Source organism: Leptidea sinapis, chromosome 13, assembly GCF_905404315.1.
Source record: "Leptidea sinapis chromosome 13, ilLepSina1.1, whole genome shotgun sequence".
NCBI lineage: Eukaryota > Metazoa > Arthropoda > Insecta > Lepidoptera > Pieridae > Leptidea > Leptidea sinapis.
The window spans coordinates 9,099,956-9,117,943 of NC_066277.1; the positions used below are offsets into that span (position 1 = coordinate 9,099,956).

Consider the following 17,988-nt stretch of genomic DNA (forward strand, 5'->3'; position numbering starts at 1 on the left):
GGTTAAATTGGACAAGGTTCAATTTACCCCATTCCGCGACCTCGCGTGTGTGGCGGTCCTCCACAAGAGAGGACTCGATATCGGTCAACGATTACCCTAGAGAGACCTGCATGGCCCGTGTATATGGCAACACCAGTGCTGTCGTCCGCATAGCAATGTATGTTGGAGGTATCCAACATATCATTGTTATGCAGAAGAAACAGCGTGAGAGACAGCACACAGCCTTGGGGCACTACAGCGTTTACGGGCTTCAGGTTCGAGCAATCACCATCGACATCGACCTGTATGCTGCGCCCAGTGAGAAAGCTGGAGGTCCACTTGCAAAATCTCTCGGGAAACCCAAACGATAGAAGTTTTGAGAGGAGCGCCTTGTGCCATACACGTGCCTTCGCTATATCCAGGCTAACTGCCAGGCCTTCCCCCTTGCTTTCAATAGCCGCTGCCCATCTATGTGTTAGGTATTACAGAAGATCACTTACCGACCGACCATGGGGAAAGCGGTACTGTCGGTCGTTGATCAACTGGTGACCCTCTAGGTATACCAAGAGCTGGCGGCTAATTATGCTCTCCATGATTTTGGAGAGCAGGGAGGCTATAGCAATAGGTCTGTAGCTGTTCGGATCCGAGCTGTCTCCTTTTTTTGGATCGGATGGACAAGGGCTGACTTCCATGAGTCAGGGACTACACCTTTGGAATAAAAGTGCCGGAATAAACGCGTTAGCACGGGCGTCAACTCAGGGGCACACGTTCTAAGCATGATTGGAGAAATGCCATCCGGCCCGCTCAACTTCCTGACGTCCAACGAAAACAGAGCTCGCCTAACAGTTTTCTGTCTGAACTGCACTCCAGGCATAGAGCTCTGACACCGCGGGATGGTTGGCGGTGTTTTTCCGTTATCGTCAAGAGTCCAGTTGGAGGCGAAAAGAGCGCACAGGAGATCGGCTTTCTCTTTTGCCGTATGGGCCAGGGTGTCATTCCTCATGTGCAACGGCGGCAGGGACGGCTGGGTCAAGTTACCAAGAGCAGCTTTCAACAACGACCAGAACTTGCGTGTTCCGGTCGGGTAACTGGAAAGCTACTCGCCGATTTTGACAACGTGCTTTGACTTCTAGTAACAGACAAAAAGAAACATATATGCTACATAAATTATTAAAAGAATATAATTTTAAAATAATAAGTAACAAAAATAACATGTGCTCAAGTCGACCTCGCAATCACATTATGTTAATTAATCATATCATGATGTTAGCGCACGTATTGTGCGATTTGAAGGCGTCGTGATTGGAAAGGATTTCGGCAGTGACATTTGTTTGCACCATAAACTTACTGAATACACTATAATAGTCTATAGACGACTTGACAGCCCCATAATCGTTTCCAATTTCGATTTGTTAATGTGCACGTTAGTGGTTTAATATTTAATAATAAAGAGCTAATGCCAAGCTTGATTGTTTACGACCTATCAATCAAAATCAGCTATAGTCACAATAGATTCGCTTACTTTTTCTCTTTGCTTTATGTCCATTCGTGGTGTTCTTCTCTCTCGCACGCTATGTTTGTCTAGTATATTGTAAGTAGGTACATGCAGCCTAGTGAAACTATCTTATGGTCGTTTCCAATATACTATCTACAGATAGAGATTAATTGCTACCTGCTACTGTCAGTAATTAGCTGTCAATAATCTGAAGCTGTCCCAATATACCCGATAAGTTATTCTTATCGCCTTACATTGGGATGCGTGTATTGCAATTTCCATACAAACTTCTATCGCTGGTAAGCTATACGTCGACCCATTGACAGACAGCGTGTACGGATAAGGTGAGTTACCGTCGGTAAGTTTATTGGGACAGAAAAGTCAACGATAGTTACGATTTTTATCTCAAATAAGAGATAGACTGAATATTGGGAACGGCCGTTAGAAAAAAACGATTCACTCGATTTTATGAAACGTGCAGTCATTGATAGATTGACAGATGACGGCTATAATCATGAAAAAGACGGGGATAGCCGAAATCCACAACGTTTTAAGCAACTGTTCGCTTTCAAACATAGCCGGATTACACTTTGTGGTTCAAACTTATGTCAAATTTTGCACATTTCATAGTAAACTAAATTTTAGTTTTTACTTAAGCAGACCCGCCTCTTATTAATTCTAGAAACTATACAATGTCAATAATTATCTATATATATAAACGTAAAAGTCCTGACTGACTGACTGATTCACTCACTTAAAATCAACGCCCAGCCCAAACCGTTGAACCTAGAAAGCTGATTTTTTCACAACGGGTAGTTTACATAACGCAAGTCTCCACTAAGAAGGGATTTTTGAAAATTGCACCCTTAAAGGGGTGAAAAGGGGGTTGAAAGTTTGGGGATGGAGTAAAATTTTAAGTAAGAGACTTGAAACTTTGCGTATGGACTCCTTATTACAATACAAGGAAATAAATTTCAGCATTTTGAAAAAATTCACCTCTAAAGGGGTTAAATAGGGGTGCAAAATTTGTATGAGGATGGAGTAAAATTATAAGTAACAGACTTGAAACTTTGCGTATGGACTCCTTATTACAATACAAGAAAATGACTTTCAGCGTTTTGAAAAAATTCACCCCTAAAGGGGTTAAAAAGGGGTGCAAAGTTTATATGAACCGATTTAGATGAAATTTGATATAGAGAGTTTGAGACCCGGGGAAGGACATAGGATAGTTTTTATCCCGGAAATCATTGGATGAAATGGGGCGTGTGGAGGTTTGTACCCGTGGTGTGTTCCGTACCCAAAGGGCAAAAAAGGGACAGAATTACTAAGACTCCGCTGTCCATCCGTCTGCCTATCTGTCTGTCTGTCTATCTGATTGTCCGTCACCAGGCTCATGAACCGTGATAGTTAGAAAGTTGAAATTTGCACAGATCCTTTTGCCGCTATAACAATAAATACTAAAAACGGAATAAAATAAATATTTAAGGTGGCTTCCATAAAACAAACGTGTCTTTTTGCCGTTTTTCTCGCTAGGGTCTATGAGATACATCCAAATAACACCAAGTCCACTTGTACCTACGCTTATTACTACATGAGGTTAGAGGGCCGACATCCTTCGAATATTTAAAAACTGTCAACGGTATCCTCCATCCAACATTTCAATTAGCGTGTAACACCCTTGGACTGCTAGAGGACGATAAACATTGGGACACCTTTAGAAAAAGCTGCATTGTGCGATTCTCCTTTCAAGCTGCGCGAACTGTTCATAATAATGATAGGTTTTTGTCAACTTACTGATCCCTTAAGCCTTTGGGAAAAGTATAGGGACAGTTTTTCGGACGACATTAAACGGCAACTTGAAAGAGAATTGCAAAATGGTGCGGAGTTATTCATGAATGAGGTGTAGTTTTAGCACAAGCTGGAAAACATTTGGATCAATTCGGTTTACCTCAATCAAAAAGATCCGCAGTAAACCTGGATAATCGTGAATACCTACGAGAGGCAAATTATGACCCTTGCGCCCGGGGAGAGGTAGTATCGCATCACGAGGAATTATTGACAGACAAACAGGCAAATAATTATCAACAAATTCTAGCCAGGATTGAAAGAGAGATTGGGGACATTTTTTTCTTAGATGCTCCTGGTGGCACTGGAAAAACTTTTCTTATAAATTTAATATTAGAAGTAAGAAATAACCGGGGTATCATATCGCTTTGGCTGTCGCGTCATCAGGAATCACTACCACACTGCTGGAGGGAGGCAAAACTGCTCACACGGCTTTCAGGCTGCCTCTTGAATTACTTTCTTTACTTACAGACTTATTAAATCTTAATCATACTGAAACTCCATTGTGCAATATCCCAAAATAAAGCAACGCAGCACAAGTGTTGCGCGATTGCAAAACTATAGTTTGGGACAAAAGCAATATGTCGGACAAGGGGGCTTTTGAAGCGTTAAATAGAACCCTAAAAATCAAAGCCTGCATTTCAGTCAAAGCATGCATTAAGGCGTCAAATATTTGGCCCTTAATTAAAAAACTAAACATTACAAAAAACATGCGAGTGCATCTTAAGGGCGACGTGTGCGCCGGGGAATTCTCCGATCTTTTGCTTAAAATAGGTAATGAAGAATATCCGATAACTGAGGGCAAAATTGTGATTCCACCAGAACTTGCGTCAGTTGTGCACACCGTTCAAGACCTAATAGCCCGAATTTACCCAGATGTCCACAACCTGCCCAATAAACCCATGGAGTGGTTGTGTGAAGGTGCTATTCCGAATCCTAAGAACGACCAAGCTTCTGACATTAATGACACTTTATTGAAGGCGTTCGAAGGCGCAGAACTTCAATACAACTCTGTAGACTCTGTAGTAAATACGGATGATGCTGTTCAGTATCCTTTGGAATTCTTGAATGCACTCAACCCGCCTGGACTACCAACTCATAAACTTGTGCTTAAAGTGGGTGCTCCAGTAATGTTACTGCGTAATCTGAACCCTCCCAAGTTGTACAACGGGACCAGGTTGCGTATAAAAGCGTTACATAACGATGTGGTAGAGGCCACTGTCATTACTGGTTGCGCTAGAGTTGAATCCATGTATATACCACGCATACCTCTAATACCATCTGACTACCCGTTTGAATTTAAAAGGTTGCAGTTCCCCCTTAAGGTCTGTTTTGAAAAAAACATTAATAAATCACAGGGTAACTCGTTAAAAACGGCAGGGATTGACCTGAGGGAGGACTGCTTCTAACACGGGCAGCTTTACGTGGCTTATTATAGAGTAAGTTCGCCGAGCAGTTTGGTCATACTAGCACCTCAAGGCAGAACCTCTAATGTAGTATATAAGGAAGTACTATAGCTAATGCAACAACAATAACAATATTGTTGTTAAACAACAATAATATCATGCATTTACAATATTGCATTGTAATTTGTAATATCACTTTGTTGGTAAACTTCAGCACAACTCTACCACCATACCATACCAGCGAAAATAGCAAATTAACCTTATTCATTAACCTGCCTGCTAGAGTCTGTCAAGCGAGTCGTATCATCGTTGTAAAGAGCTACGATAAAAACGAGTTCAACGCGGACGAAGTCGCGGGCAGAAGCTAGTAATGTAATAAGTGTGAAATCACAAAAATAAAGTAAGAATTAATAAGTGATTAACAATATAACATTGTAATGAATTGGATGGCACGTTGGAATTCGTAGAATAAGCCATAAACCATATATATTATATATCATAGATAAATTTTGCATCGAATGGTAGTTTCATGTCGATACGATCAGTGGTTTAGGCGTGAAAGAGCATCAAACAAGGACCATTTTCATTGTATATATGTAGAAGATTTAAAAGGTTGTTTGAAATACCTCTCTCTGTATTTGTTGCATCGTTCTTTTCTTGGGTCTAGGATGCCGACATCGTATGGGCACAGGACAAGGCTCCAGCATGCTGGGCAGACCCGGGGGAGGTCTGGCCACCCTCCAGTACGCCCGTTCCTGACTATCACTTACAACTTTATCCCATTTCTTTCTGTCCTTGGCCAATCGCACCTGGAAAACAAATCAATATCACATTTTAACGGGTCGAATTGTGACTTTCATTATCATTGGGGTTCAAATGGAAAATTGTTTGTAAAAAGTCATCAAAATCATTTACTTTTTGATTCTTCCAAAATTATTTTCAACGTTAGTTAAATCCTTCACTTCTGAAAAAATGGCGCAAGACTTTAAATAAATAGCCTGGTCATAAATACCATAATAGGTTCTGGAGGTCCACTACCAAAATCGAAAGTCGAAGTTTCGGTCCGAAAAAAAGAGCAACGAATTTCGAATCAAATCTTATTACCAGAGTTTTTCGGATCCGAATAGTATGGACGGATTTCCTTTCGGAACCATATACATAACCATGAAAAGTGAAGTTGTAGTTACGATCATAATAATGTCATTCAACGAAAAAGTGAGTGTCAAGTGAATTTCGGAATAATGTAAACGAAAGACTCGCAGAGTCGCATTTAAACGTAATGTCCGGTGATGGAATTCGGTTTATTCCATAGACCTACAATATATTAGTGTATATACAACCTGACAGCACAATAATGCGTGACCAATTTTGCTTTTTTCAATGCGTGCGTTAGCTAGTTTAATAATATTCAAAACAGTTATTAGATTAAGCCAACCATGGAATTCGGTTAAAGAAACAATAGTTTCGCTTTCTCCTTGTATCATGATGTATTTTCTCTCGTTGCCGGCTGCGTCCATCGTTTCCCGGGGGTAGCCCTTTTTCCTTTGTCTGAGCGCAAAAAAGGGGTCTGTCATCATCATAACAGCCGAAAACAGCAGCCCACTGCTGGACAAAGGCCTCCCCAAAGATCTCCACGACGATCGGTCCTGCGCTGTCCTCATCGAACCTATTCCGACGATCTTAACCAGATCATCGGTCCATATTGTGGGCGGCTTTTATGCCCCATCGGGCATCTATCCGTCAAGCTACGTGCCCTTCCTACTGCCACTGTCAGTTTCGCCAATCATTTGGGCTATGTCGGTGATTTTGGTTCTCCAAAGAGGTCTGTGGCTTACTATAAATTTAGTTACTTACCTGTTCCTCCGCTTGCATTGTAATAAAATCCCACTTAGCAGAGAGGTTCTTTTTGAGGTTCGTAAACGCCTCCTGTTCGTAATCCTCAAGTCCATGGCGTTGTTTGTTACGTAACGTCCGCTTGACGAGGTAGATCGCGTATTCGATGTTGTCGGGTCCTAGTGTGGGGACGGTAGAGCCACTGCCAGCCACCCGAGAGGCTTGCCACGGCCAATAATATGGACTCTGATGGAATATATTGAAGGATTAATTGGATGTGATTGATATATCATCATGATCAGACAGCTTAATTGATGGCGATGGTTGTCTACCTCTTGGCACAAACACTCTTTATATTATTTTATTTTAATACTTTAAGAAAGGCAACAGCTAGTTGTAGATAGATTAAAATAATTAACAAACATAATTCATTCGAGCTAATAATAGTCTTTCCACATGTACATATGAACAATTATAATATTTTTAAAACTAACATATTAATTACAAACAAACAACACAAGTATAATTAAAAATTATTAAATAAAACTTCATAAAATCCTACTAATATTATAAATGTGAAAGTTTGTATGTCTGGATGTATGTTTGAACTTCTTTAACGCAAAATCTACTGAATAGATTTTGATGAAACTTTACGATAATATAGCTTACATACCAGAATAACAAATAGGCTATAATTTATAAAACTATCGCGTGAATTATACAAAATATAAAAGAAGTGTGATTGTTACTAATGAATACAACTAGCGCCATCTCTTATCAACTAGCAAGCAACAGATCAATACAATTTATATGGCAAAACAACGTTTGCCGGGTCAGCTAGTTATTAATAAAACTTCTCGCACTCCCATCGCCAGTTGAAAGCATAGTAAAAAAGGAGTAATTTCACGCCTTATGTTAATTTGTTAACCACTGCTAAATTGTTTTACCAAATGGGCTCTGATTGAATTAATACCGGAGCTAAAGTGATCGATTTTATTCGCGTCAGAAAAATGATTGTATGACTGAATAGCTCTTGTTGTCTTAACATTCTACTAGGGGCTGCCAGACAGACTTTGGTCAGTAATATAGAACAGTCAATCATACTTCTTAGTATTTTGATATTTGATATATCAGAAATATCTCTTATTATGGGTAAAAAGAGGTTGTTGCCACTTTTATACATGTTAAGGAGAATGTGTAAAGAACAAGAAAGTATTTTTATTTTCTAAATATTATTCTATGTTAAAATTAAGTTTATCAGACTCGTTATTGATTTATAATCACAAATTTAATAATTTATAAGGCATTTTGTGTCTCTTTTACTCGGTATTAAGGAGAGAGGGACGCGTGGAGCAACGCATATACAATTTTAATATGGATGGATTGGAAATACCACGGAAAAGGTGGCGGTCCTCCACAGTGCGGTTTTCAAGGAGCTTTCTTCCACGTACTACAAAGCTGTGGAATGAGCTTCCTTGTGCGGTGTTTCCGGGACGATACGACATGGGTACCTTCAAAAAAAGCGCGTATACTTTCCTTAAAGGCCGGCAACGCTCTTGTGATTCCTCTGGTATTGCAAGAGAACGTGGGCGGCGGTGATCACTTAACACCAGCTGACCCGTATGCTCGTTTGTCCTCCTATTCCATATAGATAGAGGGATTTTTAAAAGGTTTTGCTACGGGCCCCGCGCTTGCTTAGTCATCCCATATAATATATCTTGTTTCTAATCAAAAAGTTTATATTTTCCACATGGGTTATTTATGATATACTTATTTAGTACTCCTGTATGTAGGTAGCCATTAAGAATAAAATATTTCGTATTAAACAAATTACACTTATAAACTCAGTAACTTACTTGAAATCTATAGAGAGAACTATCATCTTTTACAGCAAGTACTTTCAGATCGCTGACAGGGAAGAAGTAGCCGTATCGACACAAAATATTGGAGAAGTGCACCGCTTCTGTGGAAAAAATATATTAACCATAAATTAAAATCAGACATCAAATTATTTAATTTTCAATGGGATCAATTGAGATGGACAACCTCAAAGACGCATCATCTACCCTTAAGGTTGCTCTAGTTGGTCATTCTTCCATGCAAACGTAGAATGTCGATTGACATCCTGATTAACGGTGTACGTTTAAAGTTAAAAGAACTAGTGATTTGTCTCAATATTATCTAGCCTTGTATTGAAACAAAAAAGTAAAAAAAAAATGGCGTGTGTACAAAGTACACATGTCAGAAGTGAAACTTCCTTCTAAAACTAATTTTTAAATCTTGGTTATATTAATTATCCTCATCTGTTCTATATAACAAATCTTTTTTGTCAATATTAGAAATTATAAGTTGATCTACTTACCCGCGGCGACGCGCTAAACCTGCACGATACAACGCCAATAGGGGAAGATGTTCTACTTTTTCGCGGCCGCGTGCTAAACCTACACGATACAACGCTAGGAGGAAAGATATTCTACTTCCTCTCGCAGCCGTGAGCTAGACCTGCACGATACAAGTCTAGTAGGGAAGCCCGAGAGTAAGAAATACTTCCTCTTCCTCAATTGGTGTTAATCAACTTGAACAAAACCACCTCCTCTTCTTGAACCCACCCAGCCACCCAGTAATTGTGCCCATTTTACAAAAAGCCTTTTCTGCGCTGGGCCTCGTTTATATAATCACTTACCCAGAGTTATTATAGAAACGGAGGAGATCCCGAATTTAAAAAAAAAGTTAAAAATGTTCCTAATAGATAAGACATATTATACAATCAGTGATTACCTTACGGACAATTTTTAACTATTATAAATATTGTTTTTGACATCTATTTAGTTTTTTGACATTTAGATGATAATATGAAGAACATTATATAATAGTATAGTAATATGTCTTTTTAAAAGTTGCATGCTGTAATTAAGCAGAGTTTGGCTGCTCATATATTTTTGTTTATATTCAACACCTGTATATCACCCAAATTCGCAAATAAAGAAAATTGAATTGAATTGAATTGAACTAAAATGTCCCACATTTTCGTGACGCTCTATTGCGTTTCATTCGTAAAAATTTACCCTCATGCGGCTAAAGAAGTTTCACTTCAAAAATGTGTTGAAATTTATAGGCGTCGAAACTTCCATATTTTAAACAATAATTAAATGCATCTTTGGACGTAAATAAACAACTTAATGGGTTTTGAAAATGGCAAAACTATTACCATACATGGATAGATTAGTTACTTCAAATTCAAATTATTTTATTTTGAACAGTGTACATTCAGTAGTAATACACGCGGGATTGCAACTTAAAATCTTAGAGAATTTATACGTCTAGATAAGAGCCCCTTGCTGTTAGGCAACGCATGACAACAGGCAAGGTTTATTACATTAGTGTGCATTACAGCGTACATCTTACACTCGCGGTGCGTGCATTGCTGAAAATAGTGGCTTATAGTTCGCCGCTATAACATTCTATCTAGACGACATAATATAAATTACCTAAGCTTAAAATATTTCATATTTTCAGAACGCATTCTTCCAGATTTTCTTCATGGATATTTCCTTCTCTTCTTCGATTAACTTTAAAATTAGTTCTTAGCTCAATATATTCACATGAGACATTTCATCATAAGTCTCGTGGTGACGAAGTGTGACGTAATAGGGTCATATTATTACACTACTCATTAGGAATAATCTCTACGAACGTAGTTTTAAGGCGAAGAGTAAGCAGGAAACACGCAAACAAGGTGTTTTTAGACAAGTTTTGTGGTGAAAATATAGCATTTGGAGCTATGAACACTACTTAATCCTGTTATACATATCCTTAAGTCTTATTTGTAGGTTGCTAATGCTTGCTGATGGTTATAGTTAACACTCCAGAGGCTGTTTGAACTACCACTTTCTTTTGCAGTTGAACAAGTTTTTTGCCATGGCATGACGCATTCTTTAGTACTACTCTCAGGAAAGTTATTCTTATAGCTTGTACTTTTTTGTGTAGGTGAATTTATTCAAATTAGTAATGAATAACGAGGATTGTAAGCATAAAAACTGTTAGCACCTATTAAAATGTTACGTTTTCCACGCAATAATTTTAAAATATTGGCTTTGTTACATAGACGGCGGGCCTGCAGCCGTGAGCTCATATCGCTCAAGGTCGCTGGCATTTAGTACCTATCGCCTTAAGCGTAACGCAATTCAATAAGTATCCGTTCACACAGACCGGCGCGAGTCATACGCTTGGAACTAGCCGGAGCCCACCAAGCCGTTTCACATAGACGAGCTGGAAGAACACTGATGCATTCGGAGCCGAGTGGCGCTCTACAAATTCAAATTCAAATATTTTTATTCAAAATAGGATGTGACATCACTTATTGAAAGTCAAAATACTACCACCCATTCCAAAATGAATGCCTCAGACCTGAGAAGAATGGGCGCAACAAACTCAGCGGGCTTTTTTTTCATCGAATAAATATGTTTACAAAGTAATATTGTACAATTAAACTTATCGTTTAATAGCCTGAGGGCGGTCACTCCATTCTCAATCTGTGGTATCATTAAGAAAGTCATTTATGTTATAGTAACGTTTACCACACAAACGTTTTTAACAATTCTTTTGAATAACGTTATACTTTTGTTGTGAACATTTTTTGGGATCTTGTTGTAAAAGCATATACATCGCCCCACAAAAGACTTACTAACGCGACTTAGCCGAGTAGTAGGCATCATAAGCTTATGTCTGTTCCTGGTATTAATATAACCACAAGGGCGGTATATATAGAAGTATCTACAAGTTTTGTTTTCTATGTGTTAGAACGTGCACTTTTAAATTGAGGCATGGATTTAGATAGCTTCGATGGAGAAATATATTTGTTAGCAAGATTATTTGAAGCTAGTTATTGATTATCAGTCGGAGGCTCCTTTGTACCGGATGCCGGCTAGATTATGGGTACCACAACGGCGCCTATGTTATTACTGTGTTTCGGTCTGAAGAGCGCCGTTGCTAGTGAAATTACTGAAGATGTCTCGAGATGACGAGCGCAGTTGTAGTGCCGCTCAGAATGTTTTGGTTTTTTCAAGAATCCTGAGCGGCACTGCATTGTAATGGGCAGAGCGTATCAATTACCATCAGCTGAACTGTACTGCTCGTGTACTCCCTTATTTTCATAAAAAACATCAGCACGAAAGAGCATGCAAACGGAGCCGTTCGGCTACGCGGAAGTAATGTTTAATAAGAAGTACATCATCAGAATCAACCGGTAGGATCCGCTTATTATTCCACGCTAAGCACGTAGATTTGCAAATGTAAAAAAAAAACTTATTACAATGATTCAAAACTCTTTTTTAAACGTCATAAAAATCTGCTCTCCTCTCCGAGTCGGTTTGTGTGAACGGACACTAAGATTCAGATGAAAACACACTAAACCCGCAATTCAGGCGCATTTGAAAGTCTCATAATGTTAATATATATAAATTACGTGACACGTTGTTTTGTCCTCGATGGACTCCTAAACTAATGAACAAATTTTAATGGGGATTACTTCATGGAGTGCAGTTTGGTCCAACTTGAGAGATAGGATAGTTTTTATTTCGATTTGGAACCCATAATTATTGTTATTTCCAATATTTGTTTTATATGGACATATTTTCTGTGAGAGAATTTAGTGACGCACGGTTTGACAGTTCCGCTGTGAAACAATTTCATTATAACAACAGGGAGCATTTTTTACGAAATCATTTTTGATGTTTTGAAATATTATTGGCCAATTCCTAAAAAACAGATTTTTCTATTATCTACAGAACAACGTCTGTCGGGTCAGCTACTATTTATATATAACTGTTTTTATAGTTATAATACCTATATAATAGAATACGTAAATTAAAAATCGTGAATGGCAGTAAGATATACATCGAGTAGTAATCGATTCTAGTCATTACTAACATAAATAGTTGTCAAGCTATTTGTGTTAGTAATCGATAAAGGTAAATATCACACGTTTTGTTCAGTTAAACTTTATGTTATATTTAAACCCGAGTAAAACTATCTACATATAACAATGCCATTCCTAAGTACCTAATTCAGTAATTGTTAAACTTACACGTGAAAAGTAGCTACTCTCGTATTATGTCCGTATTTTCGTATGATCCACTTTATATTACATAACGCATCATTTTATTTATAAAATTCTTATTTTATAAATTTTAAAAATCTCATCACCAGGAACTCGCTTAAGGCGAAGAGTAAGCAGAAAACATGCAAACAAGGTGTTTTTAGACAAGTTGTTTGGTGAAAATATAGCATTTCGAGCTATGAACACTACTTAATCCTGTTATACATAATATACTTAAGTCTCATTTGTAGGTTTCTAATGCTTGCTGTTGGTTATAGTTTTCACTCCAGAGCCTTTTTGAACTACCACTTTTCCTTGCAGTTAAACAAGTTTTTTGGCATGGCATAACGCATTTTTTTAGTACAACTCTCAGAAAAGTTATCTATTATACTTTTTTTGTGTAGGTGCATTTATTAAAATTAGTAATGAATAACGAGGATTTTAAGCATAAAAATTGTTAGAACCTGTTAAAATGTAACGTTTTCCACGCAAGAATTTTGAAAAAATTGGCTTTGTTACATAGACGGCGGGCGGCAGCCGTGAGCTCATATCGCTCAAGGTCGCTGGCATTTAGTGTCGCCTTAACAGAACCGATCCGCGTGCCGGTGTGGTTTGTAAGCCCTGCCCACTTCGGTACAGATTTAGTTGCGCTATTTTAAAGGGTCATAATAAATGCTTCCATGGTTTTACATCTTTGTGCCGTTTGGTGTCGAGACACTTGGCCCGTGGGCCCCAAGGGCGTGGAAAATGTACAAAGTACAAGAGTTGTAATGCAGTGCAGTATTCTCAGCGGCAACTGAGTAAATTTGAAATGGGAAGAAGCCGCAAGGAAGAAGCAAGTCGCGTCTCGCACCAGATCCCTTTCTGTGCCATACTATCAGGGGCACCAGGATGCTTACCATACGATTTAAATTAAAACTGATCTTCGTAAGTACAAACGAGTTTTGGAGTATACAATTGTAAAATATCTTACCTGTGTTCTCATCAAACTGTAACCTGTCCACGAGCCATTCGACGAGGTCTTGTCCTAAAAACAAAAAGCCTTTATTTTTCATTTCTTAAATTATCTACACTCTCTTTACCAGTGGGAGGCTCCTTTGCACAAGCTGTCCGCTAGATTATGGGTATCACAACGGCGCCTATTTCTGCCGTGAAGCAGTAATCCGTAGAAGCAGTAAATGTATAAGCATTACTGTGTTTCGGTCTGAAGGGCGCCGTAGCTCGTGAAATTACTGGGCGAATGAGACTTAACATCTTATGTCACCAGGTGATGAGCGCAGTTGTAGTGCTGCTCAGAATTTTAAGGGTTTTTCAAGACTCCTGTGCGGCACTGCATTGTTATGGGCACCCTGCCCAATAACCACGAACTGAACGTCATGCTCGTCTCGTCCCTTATTTGCATAGAAAAAACTCTCGATAATGAACAGTCTCTATTGATGACGTGTTTCTGTTACCATATTATAATAATTTAATATCGAACTACTGGCATAAGCGTCGAGCTTAGAACTGTTGACTCTCTCCACAGTGTTCCGTGTTCGATACTCGTCGACCACGTACCAATCTAATTTTGGATTTAGAATTCATATATTATGCACGTTTAGGTACTCGACGCTTTACAAGGTCGGCTCAATTCAATCAGACATTGTAAATTGATTGAAACTAAACTATAAAAATTGTTTATTATTTTCGTTGTTTAACGCGAGTGTTATACTTGTATTGCCGATATTAAAATCGCGATACAAAAGTAACTGTTGATCTTAGATAGGTGAAAATTTGAAGTTGTATGTATTTTTTAATGTTGACTCATAATCAAATAAATTTAAAAAAAAATATCAAAAAAATTTAAAAAAAAAGTTTGGCGTGGACCACCACATTTAGGGGGATGAAAAATAGATGTTGTCCGATTCTCAGACCTACACAATATGCACTCAAAATTTCATGAGAATCGGTCAAGCCGTTCCGAAGGAGTTTAACTACAAACACCGCGACATGAGAATTTTATATATTAGAAGAGATATCATTTAAGTATGTTTTCTATAGTACAATTGAAACCACGTAAACTACTAGTGAAATTGTGAATGGAACCCAATAAACCCCAAAAAGATCGATCTATTTCCGAGTAGTTCTTTCGTACTTCTCCGAGTAGTTGCTTCATCTACAGGATCTACTTTACAGTTGATAACCTGCTCAACCCCAATATTTGCATATGATGACATTGACATGAGATGTCGCTGTTGCAAATCTAAAGAATTTGTTATTTTTTAAAGTTTGAAGCCACACACAACCTGAGAGTTCAACAAGACCTATACCAGATTTATCAACGCTACGTCACTCAAACAGTTGGCTCTGTGGAAGAGCACTCGCACGGAACGCAAGAGGTCGCGGGTTCGAGTCTCGCATCGTTCATAAATTTCGTTTATTAATTTGTTTAATATATAATAATGATAATAATATCAAGTAGGATTAAATAAAAACTTACCCGTAAAAGCAGATGGGACGAAGGAGAGAAAGTTTTTCTGAGTACGAATGGTGACCCCTGTTACTGGATCTTGCAGTTCTTTTAGCAAAGTTTCAATCTGAAAAAGCAATACAAAACTGTTAGAGAGACGAGATAATTAAAACATATCCAGACTTGTGTGTCTTATACTATACAGATATTGCACGAGCTACAATATTAATGAAATGAAATCATCTAGAATATTGCATTAGAGTCAACTTCAACGTGGTGTCTAAATGGGCATATGTCGAAAATTAGAATGTGAATCCAGCCTGTTCAGATTCTGTCAAGTAGCCACAGCAGACCTAAACCTCGAACAAGCTGAGGCTTCTACACCTCTTAAACCAATTCAGGACGTGATTTAAGTATAATAAAACTCCAGTTAAGGAGGGGTTAGCTTAATCATAATGATTAAGCTTACCTGTTACCCAAAGATCTACAAAGAGAACAACAATAAGTCGGCCGCTAATATGACCCCGCGCAGCGGTCAAGTGACCTCTATTAACAAAATAACATAACAGAGCATGTAACGCGATACGAAAAGCCGTTTCCATCAATAGTATATTACGCAACTAGGGAGGGAAGTAAGCCATTTCAAACCGCGTGCAAACGAACCGATGTGTGGCAAGCCCGCGGTTTGAGTTGGCCGTTTTTCCCTCCCGCGATGAATATACGAATTTAACCATAATGTAACGGTAATTCTCTTTTTTTTAAATCCGCGAGGTAAGTCGCACTTTTCAGTCCTCCAAATTTTAATGGAGGCTTCAATAATAATACGTGAACTAAATCAGAGGCCCGAAAAGTGCCAGAAAACAGGGTAAAACAGCTAAATCTTCCGGCGGAGATGTGGTAAAATTATTTTTGCACTATAACAATTTACGATAGACGAAGTCAGTCTGTATCTTTGATTTGTCCTTTTAACGCCTAGCTGTACACTATACTACTCGTACTTTGACTTATGAATATTGGAAATGTCGTTTATATATATTGACAAAAATAACATAACAAAATAATAATGGCCCTAAATTTGAGCCTTGAGGAACGCCAGACGCTTGGTGAAATTCATTGGATTGATATCCATTTAGCTTAACTATGTTATGATCAGATAGTGCCGCTTAGCATCAGAATATTTAACAAATAAATCAATCGACATTTTATAATTTGTACTAAATAATTAATACATACATTTACTACGATGCTACTTACTATTTAATTTGCGGGGCGATGTATATGCTTCTACAACAAAATCCCAAAAATGTTGTAAACAAATGTATTACGAAATTCAAAAGAATTACTAAAAACGTTTATGTGGTAAAGGTTACTATAACATAAATTAATTTCTTAATAATACCACTGACTGAGAATAGTGCGACCGCCGTCTGGGTATTCAAATTATAAATTTGATTGTATCGAAAGTCTGAGGCATTAATTTCCGAATGGGTGGTAGTTTTTGACTTTACATACTTAAGTGAATTTATATCCCATTTGAATTAGCTTAATTATTTATGACCATTCTTTGACAAAGAAAAAATTGCCATAAATGAAAGTGTCCGAATTTTTTGCAACATGTTTTTATCTCCGGTGCTTGTACAGCGAAATTTTGAAGTGGATAGGGATAATAAGTATGGCCTTTCTTCGAGAACAAAGAGAACAAGAGCTCTCCAAAGCAAAGCTTTTTAAAGATATCTGACAGCTCTTTACAAAAAGAATCAAATGTAGGTCACTTTATAATTCCACTGAGAGTCTGTTGTTGTACACAAATAAACGTAATTATGAATTTAAAATAATAAAACGACTTCAATGGATGATAATATGTTTAAGGTTCCAAATCCAGTTTTTTTTTTGTTAGATTGGCACAAATTTTGGCGCAACGTTTATTTTGCATCTGTTATTTAAATTTGATTCTGGTTCAATGTTTTTCTCCGTGCTGCATTAGGAATTCGTATGCATGTACACCTGAAGGTTCAAATGCTTTGCACTTGAAGGATCCTAAAAAATAAGATCAATCGGTTGAAAGGAATGCTTTGAAGAGTTTCCTAATAGAGAAGTCAAAGCATTGGTAAGTAAGTGGTAGTTTTTTTTTCGGCAAATGGAGACTTTACAACAACACTTGAAAAACAAAGAACAGTTACTGCAGATTGGTATGTTAATACTAGTTCTTACCCAGAGATTTTGAAAAAGTTTGTCCCTGCAGCAAAGTGGTTTTTCGTTCCGGTAACGCCTCCTAATATGGAGCTAATGCATATACCATCTTGCCCGTACCTTGCATAGTATGGTCCTTTCAATATTAAAGAAGGGTCTGAAGGACGCTGTAGCAAGTGAAATTACTGGGCAAATGAGACGTGACGTGACGAGCGCAGTTGTAGTGCCACTCAGAATTTTTGGGTTTTTCAATAATCTTGAGCGGCACTGCATTGTAATGGGCAGAACGTATCAATTACCATCAGCTGAACGTCCTGCTCGTCTAGTCCCATATTTTCATTAAAAAAAAGATATGAGGTATACGATTTGCAAACCCTGAAAAGGCGGTTAATGCGTTCAAAGAGGAAAGTAAAAGACATGCCCCAAGAAGACTGGATTTCAAAAAGTGTTCAATCATTACAAAATGTATTTCCTAACAGCAAAGAAGCGGAATTCATTACTTATACAAGTTCATTGGTACTTGATGACGTCGACAGCTGTGTAAACACTTCCAGTCAATCTCGAACGTAATTCCAGAGCTAACTGTACCGGAAGTGCGGATATTTCACAATTTCCGCCCCATAGTACGACGTTGTTGAACAACAAATTGTGTCTAACAACATCCGTCTAAACGGTCTCTGTTGTCCAACTGTGT

At 38.1% G+C, this 17,988-nt stretch overlaps 1 protein-coding gene across 1 annotated transcript in view; it reads right to left on the reverse strand.

The window, feature by feature from the left end:
• LOC126967528 (uncharacterized) overlaps window positions 1–17,988 on the reverse strand; it is a 65,708-nt gene that overhangs the window by 14,822 nt on the left and 32,898 nt on the right. Inside the window, exons 3-7 of the mRNA XM_050812037.1 lie at window positions 15,135–15,231; window positions 13,629–13,682; window positions 8,415–8,521; window positions 6,580–6,804; window positions 5,352–5,534 (exon numbers count right to left, since the gene is read on the reverse strand). Coding sequence (XP_050667994.1) covers window positions 5,352–5,534; window positions 6,580–6,804; window positions 8,415–8,521; window positions 13,629–13,682; window positions 15,135–15,231 — 666 coding nt within the window. The remainder of the gene's footprint in view (window positions 1–5,351; window positions 5,535–6,579; window positions 6,805–8,414; window positions 8,522–13,628; window positions 13,683–15,134; window positions 15,232–17,988) is intronic.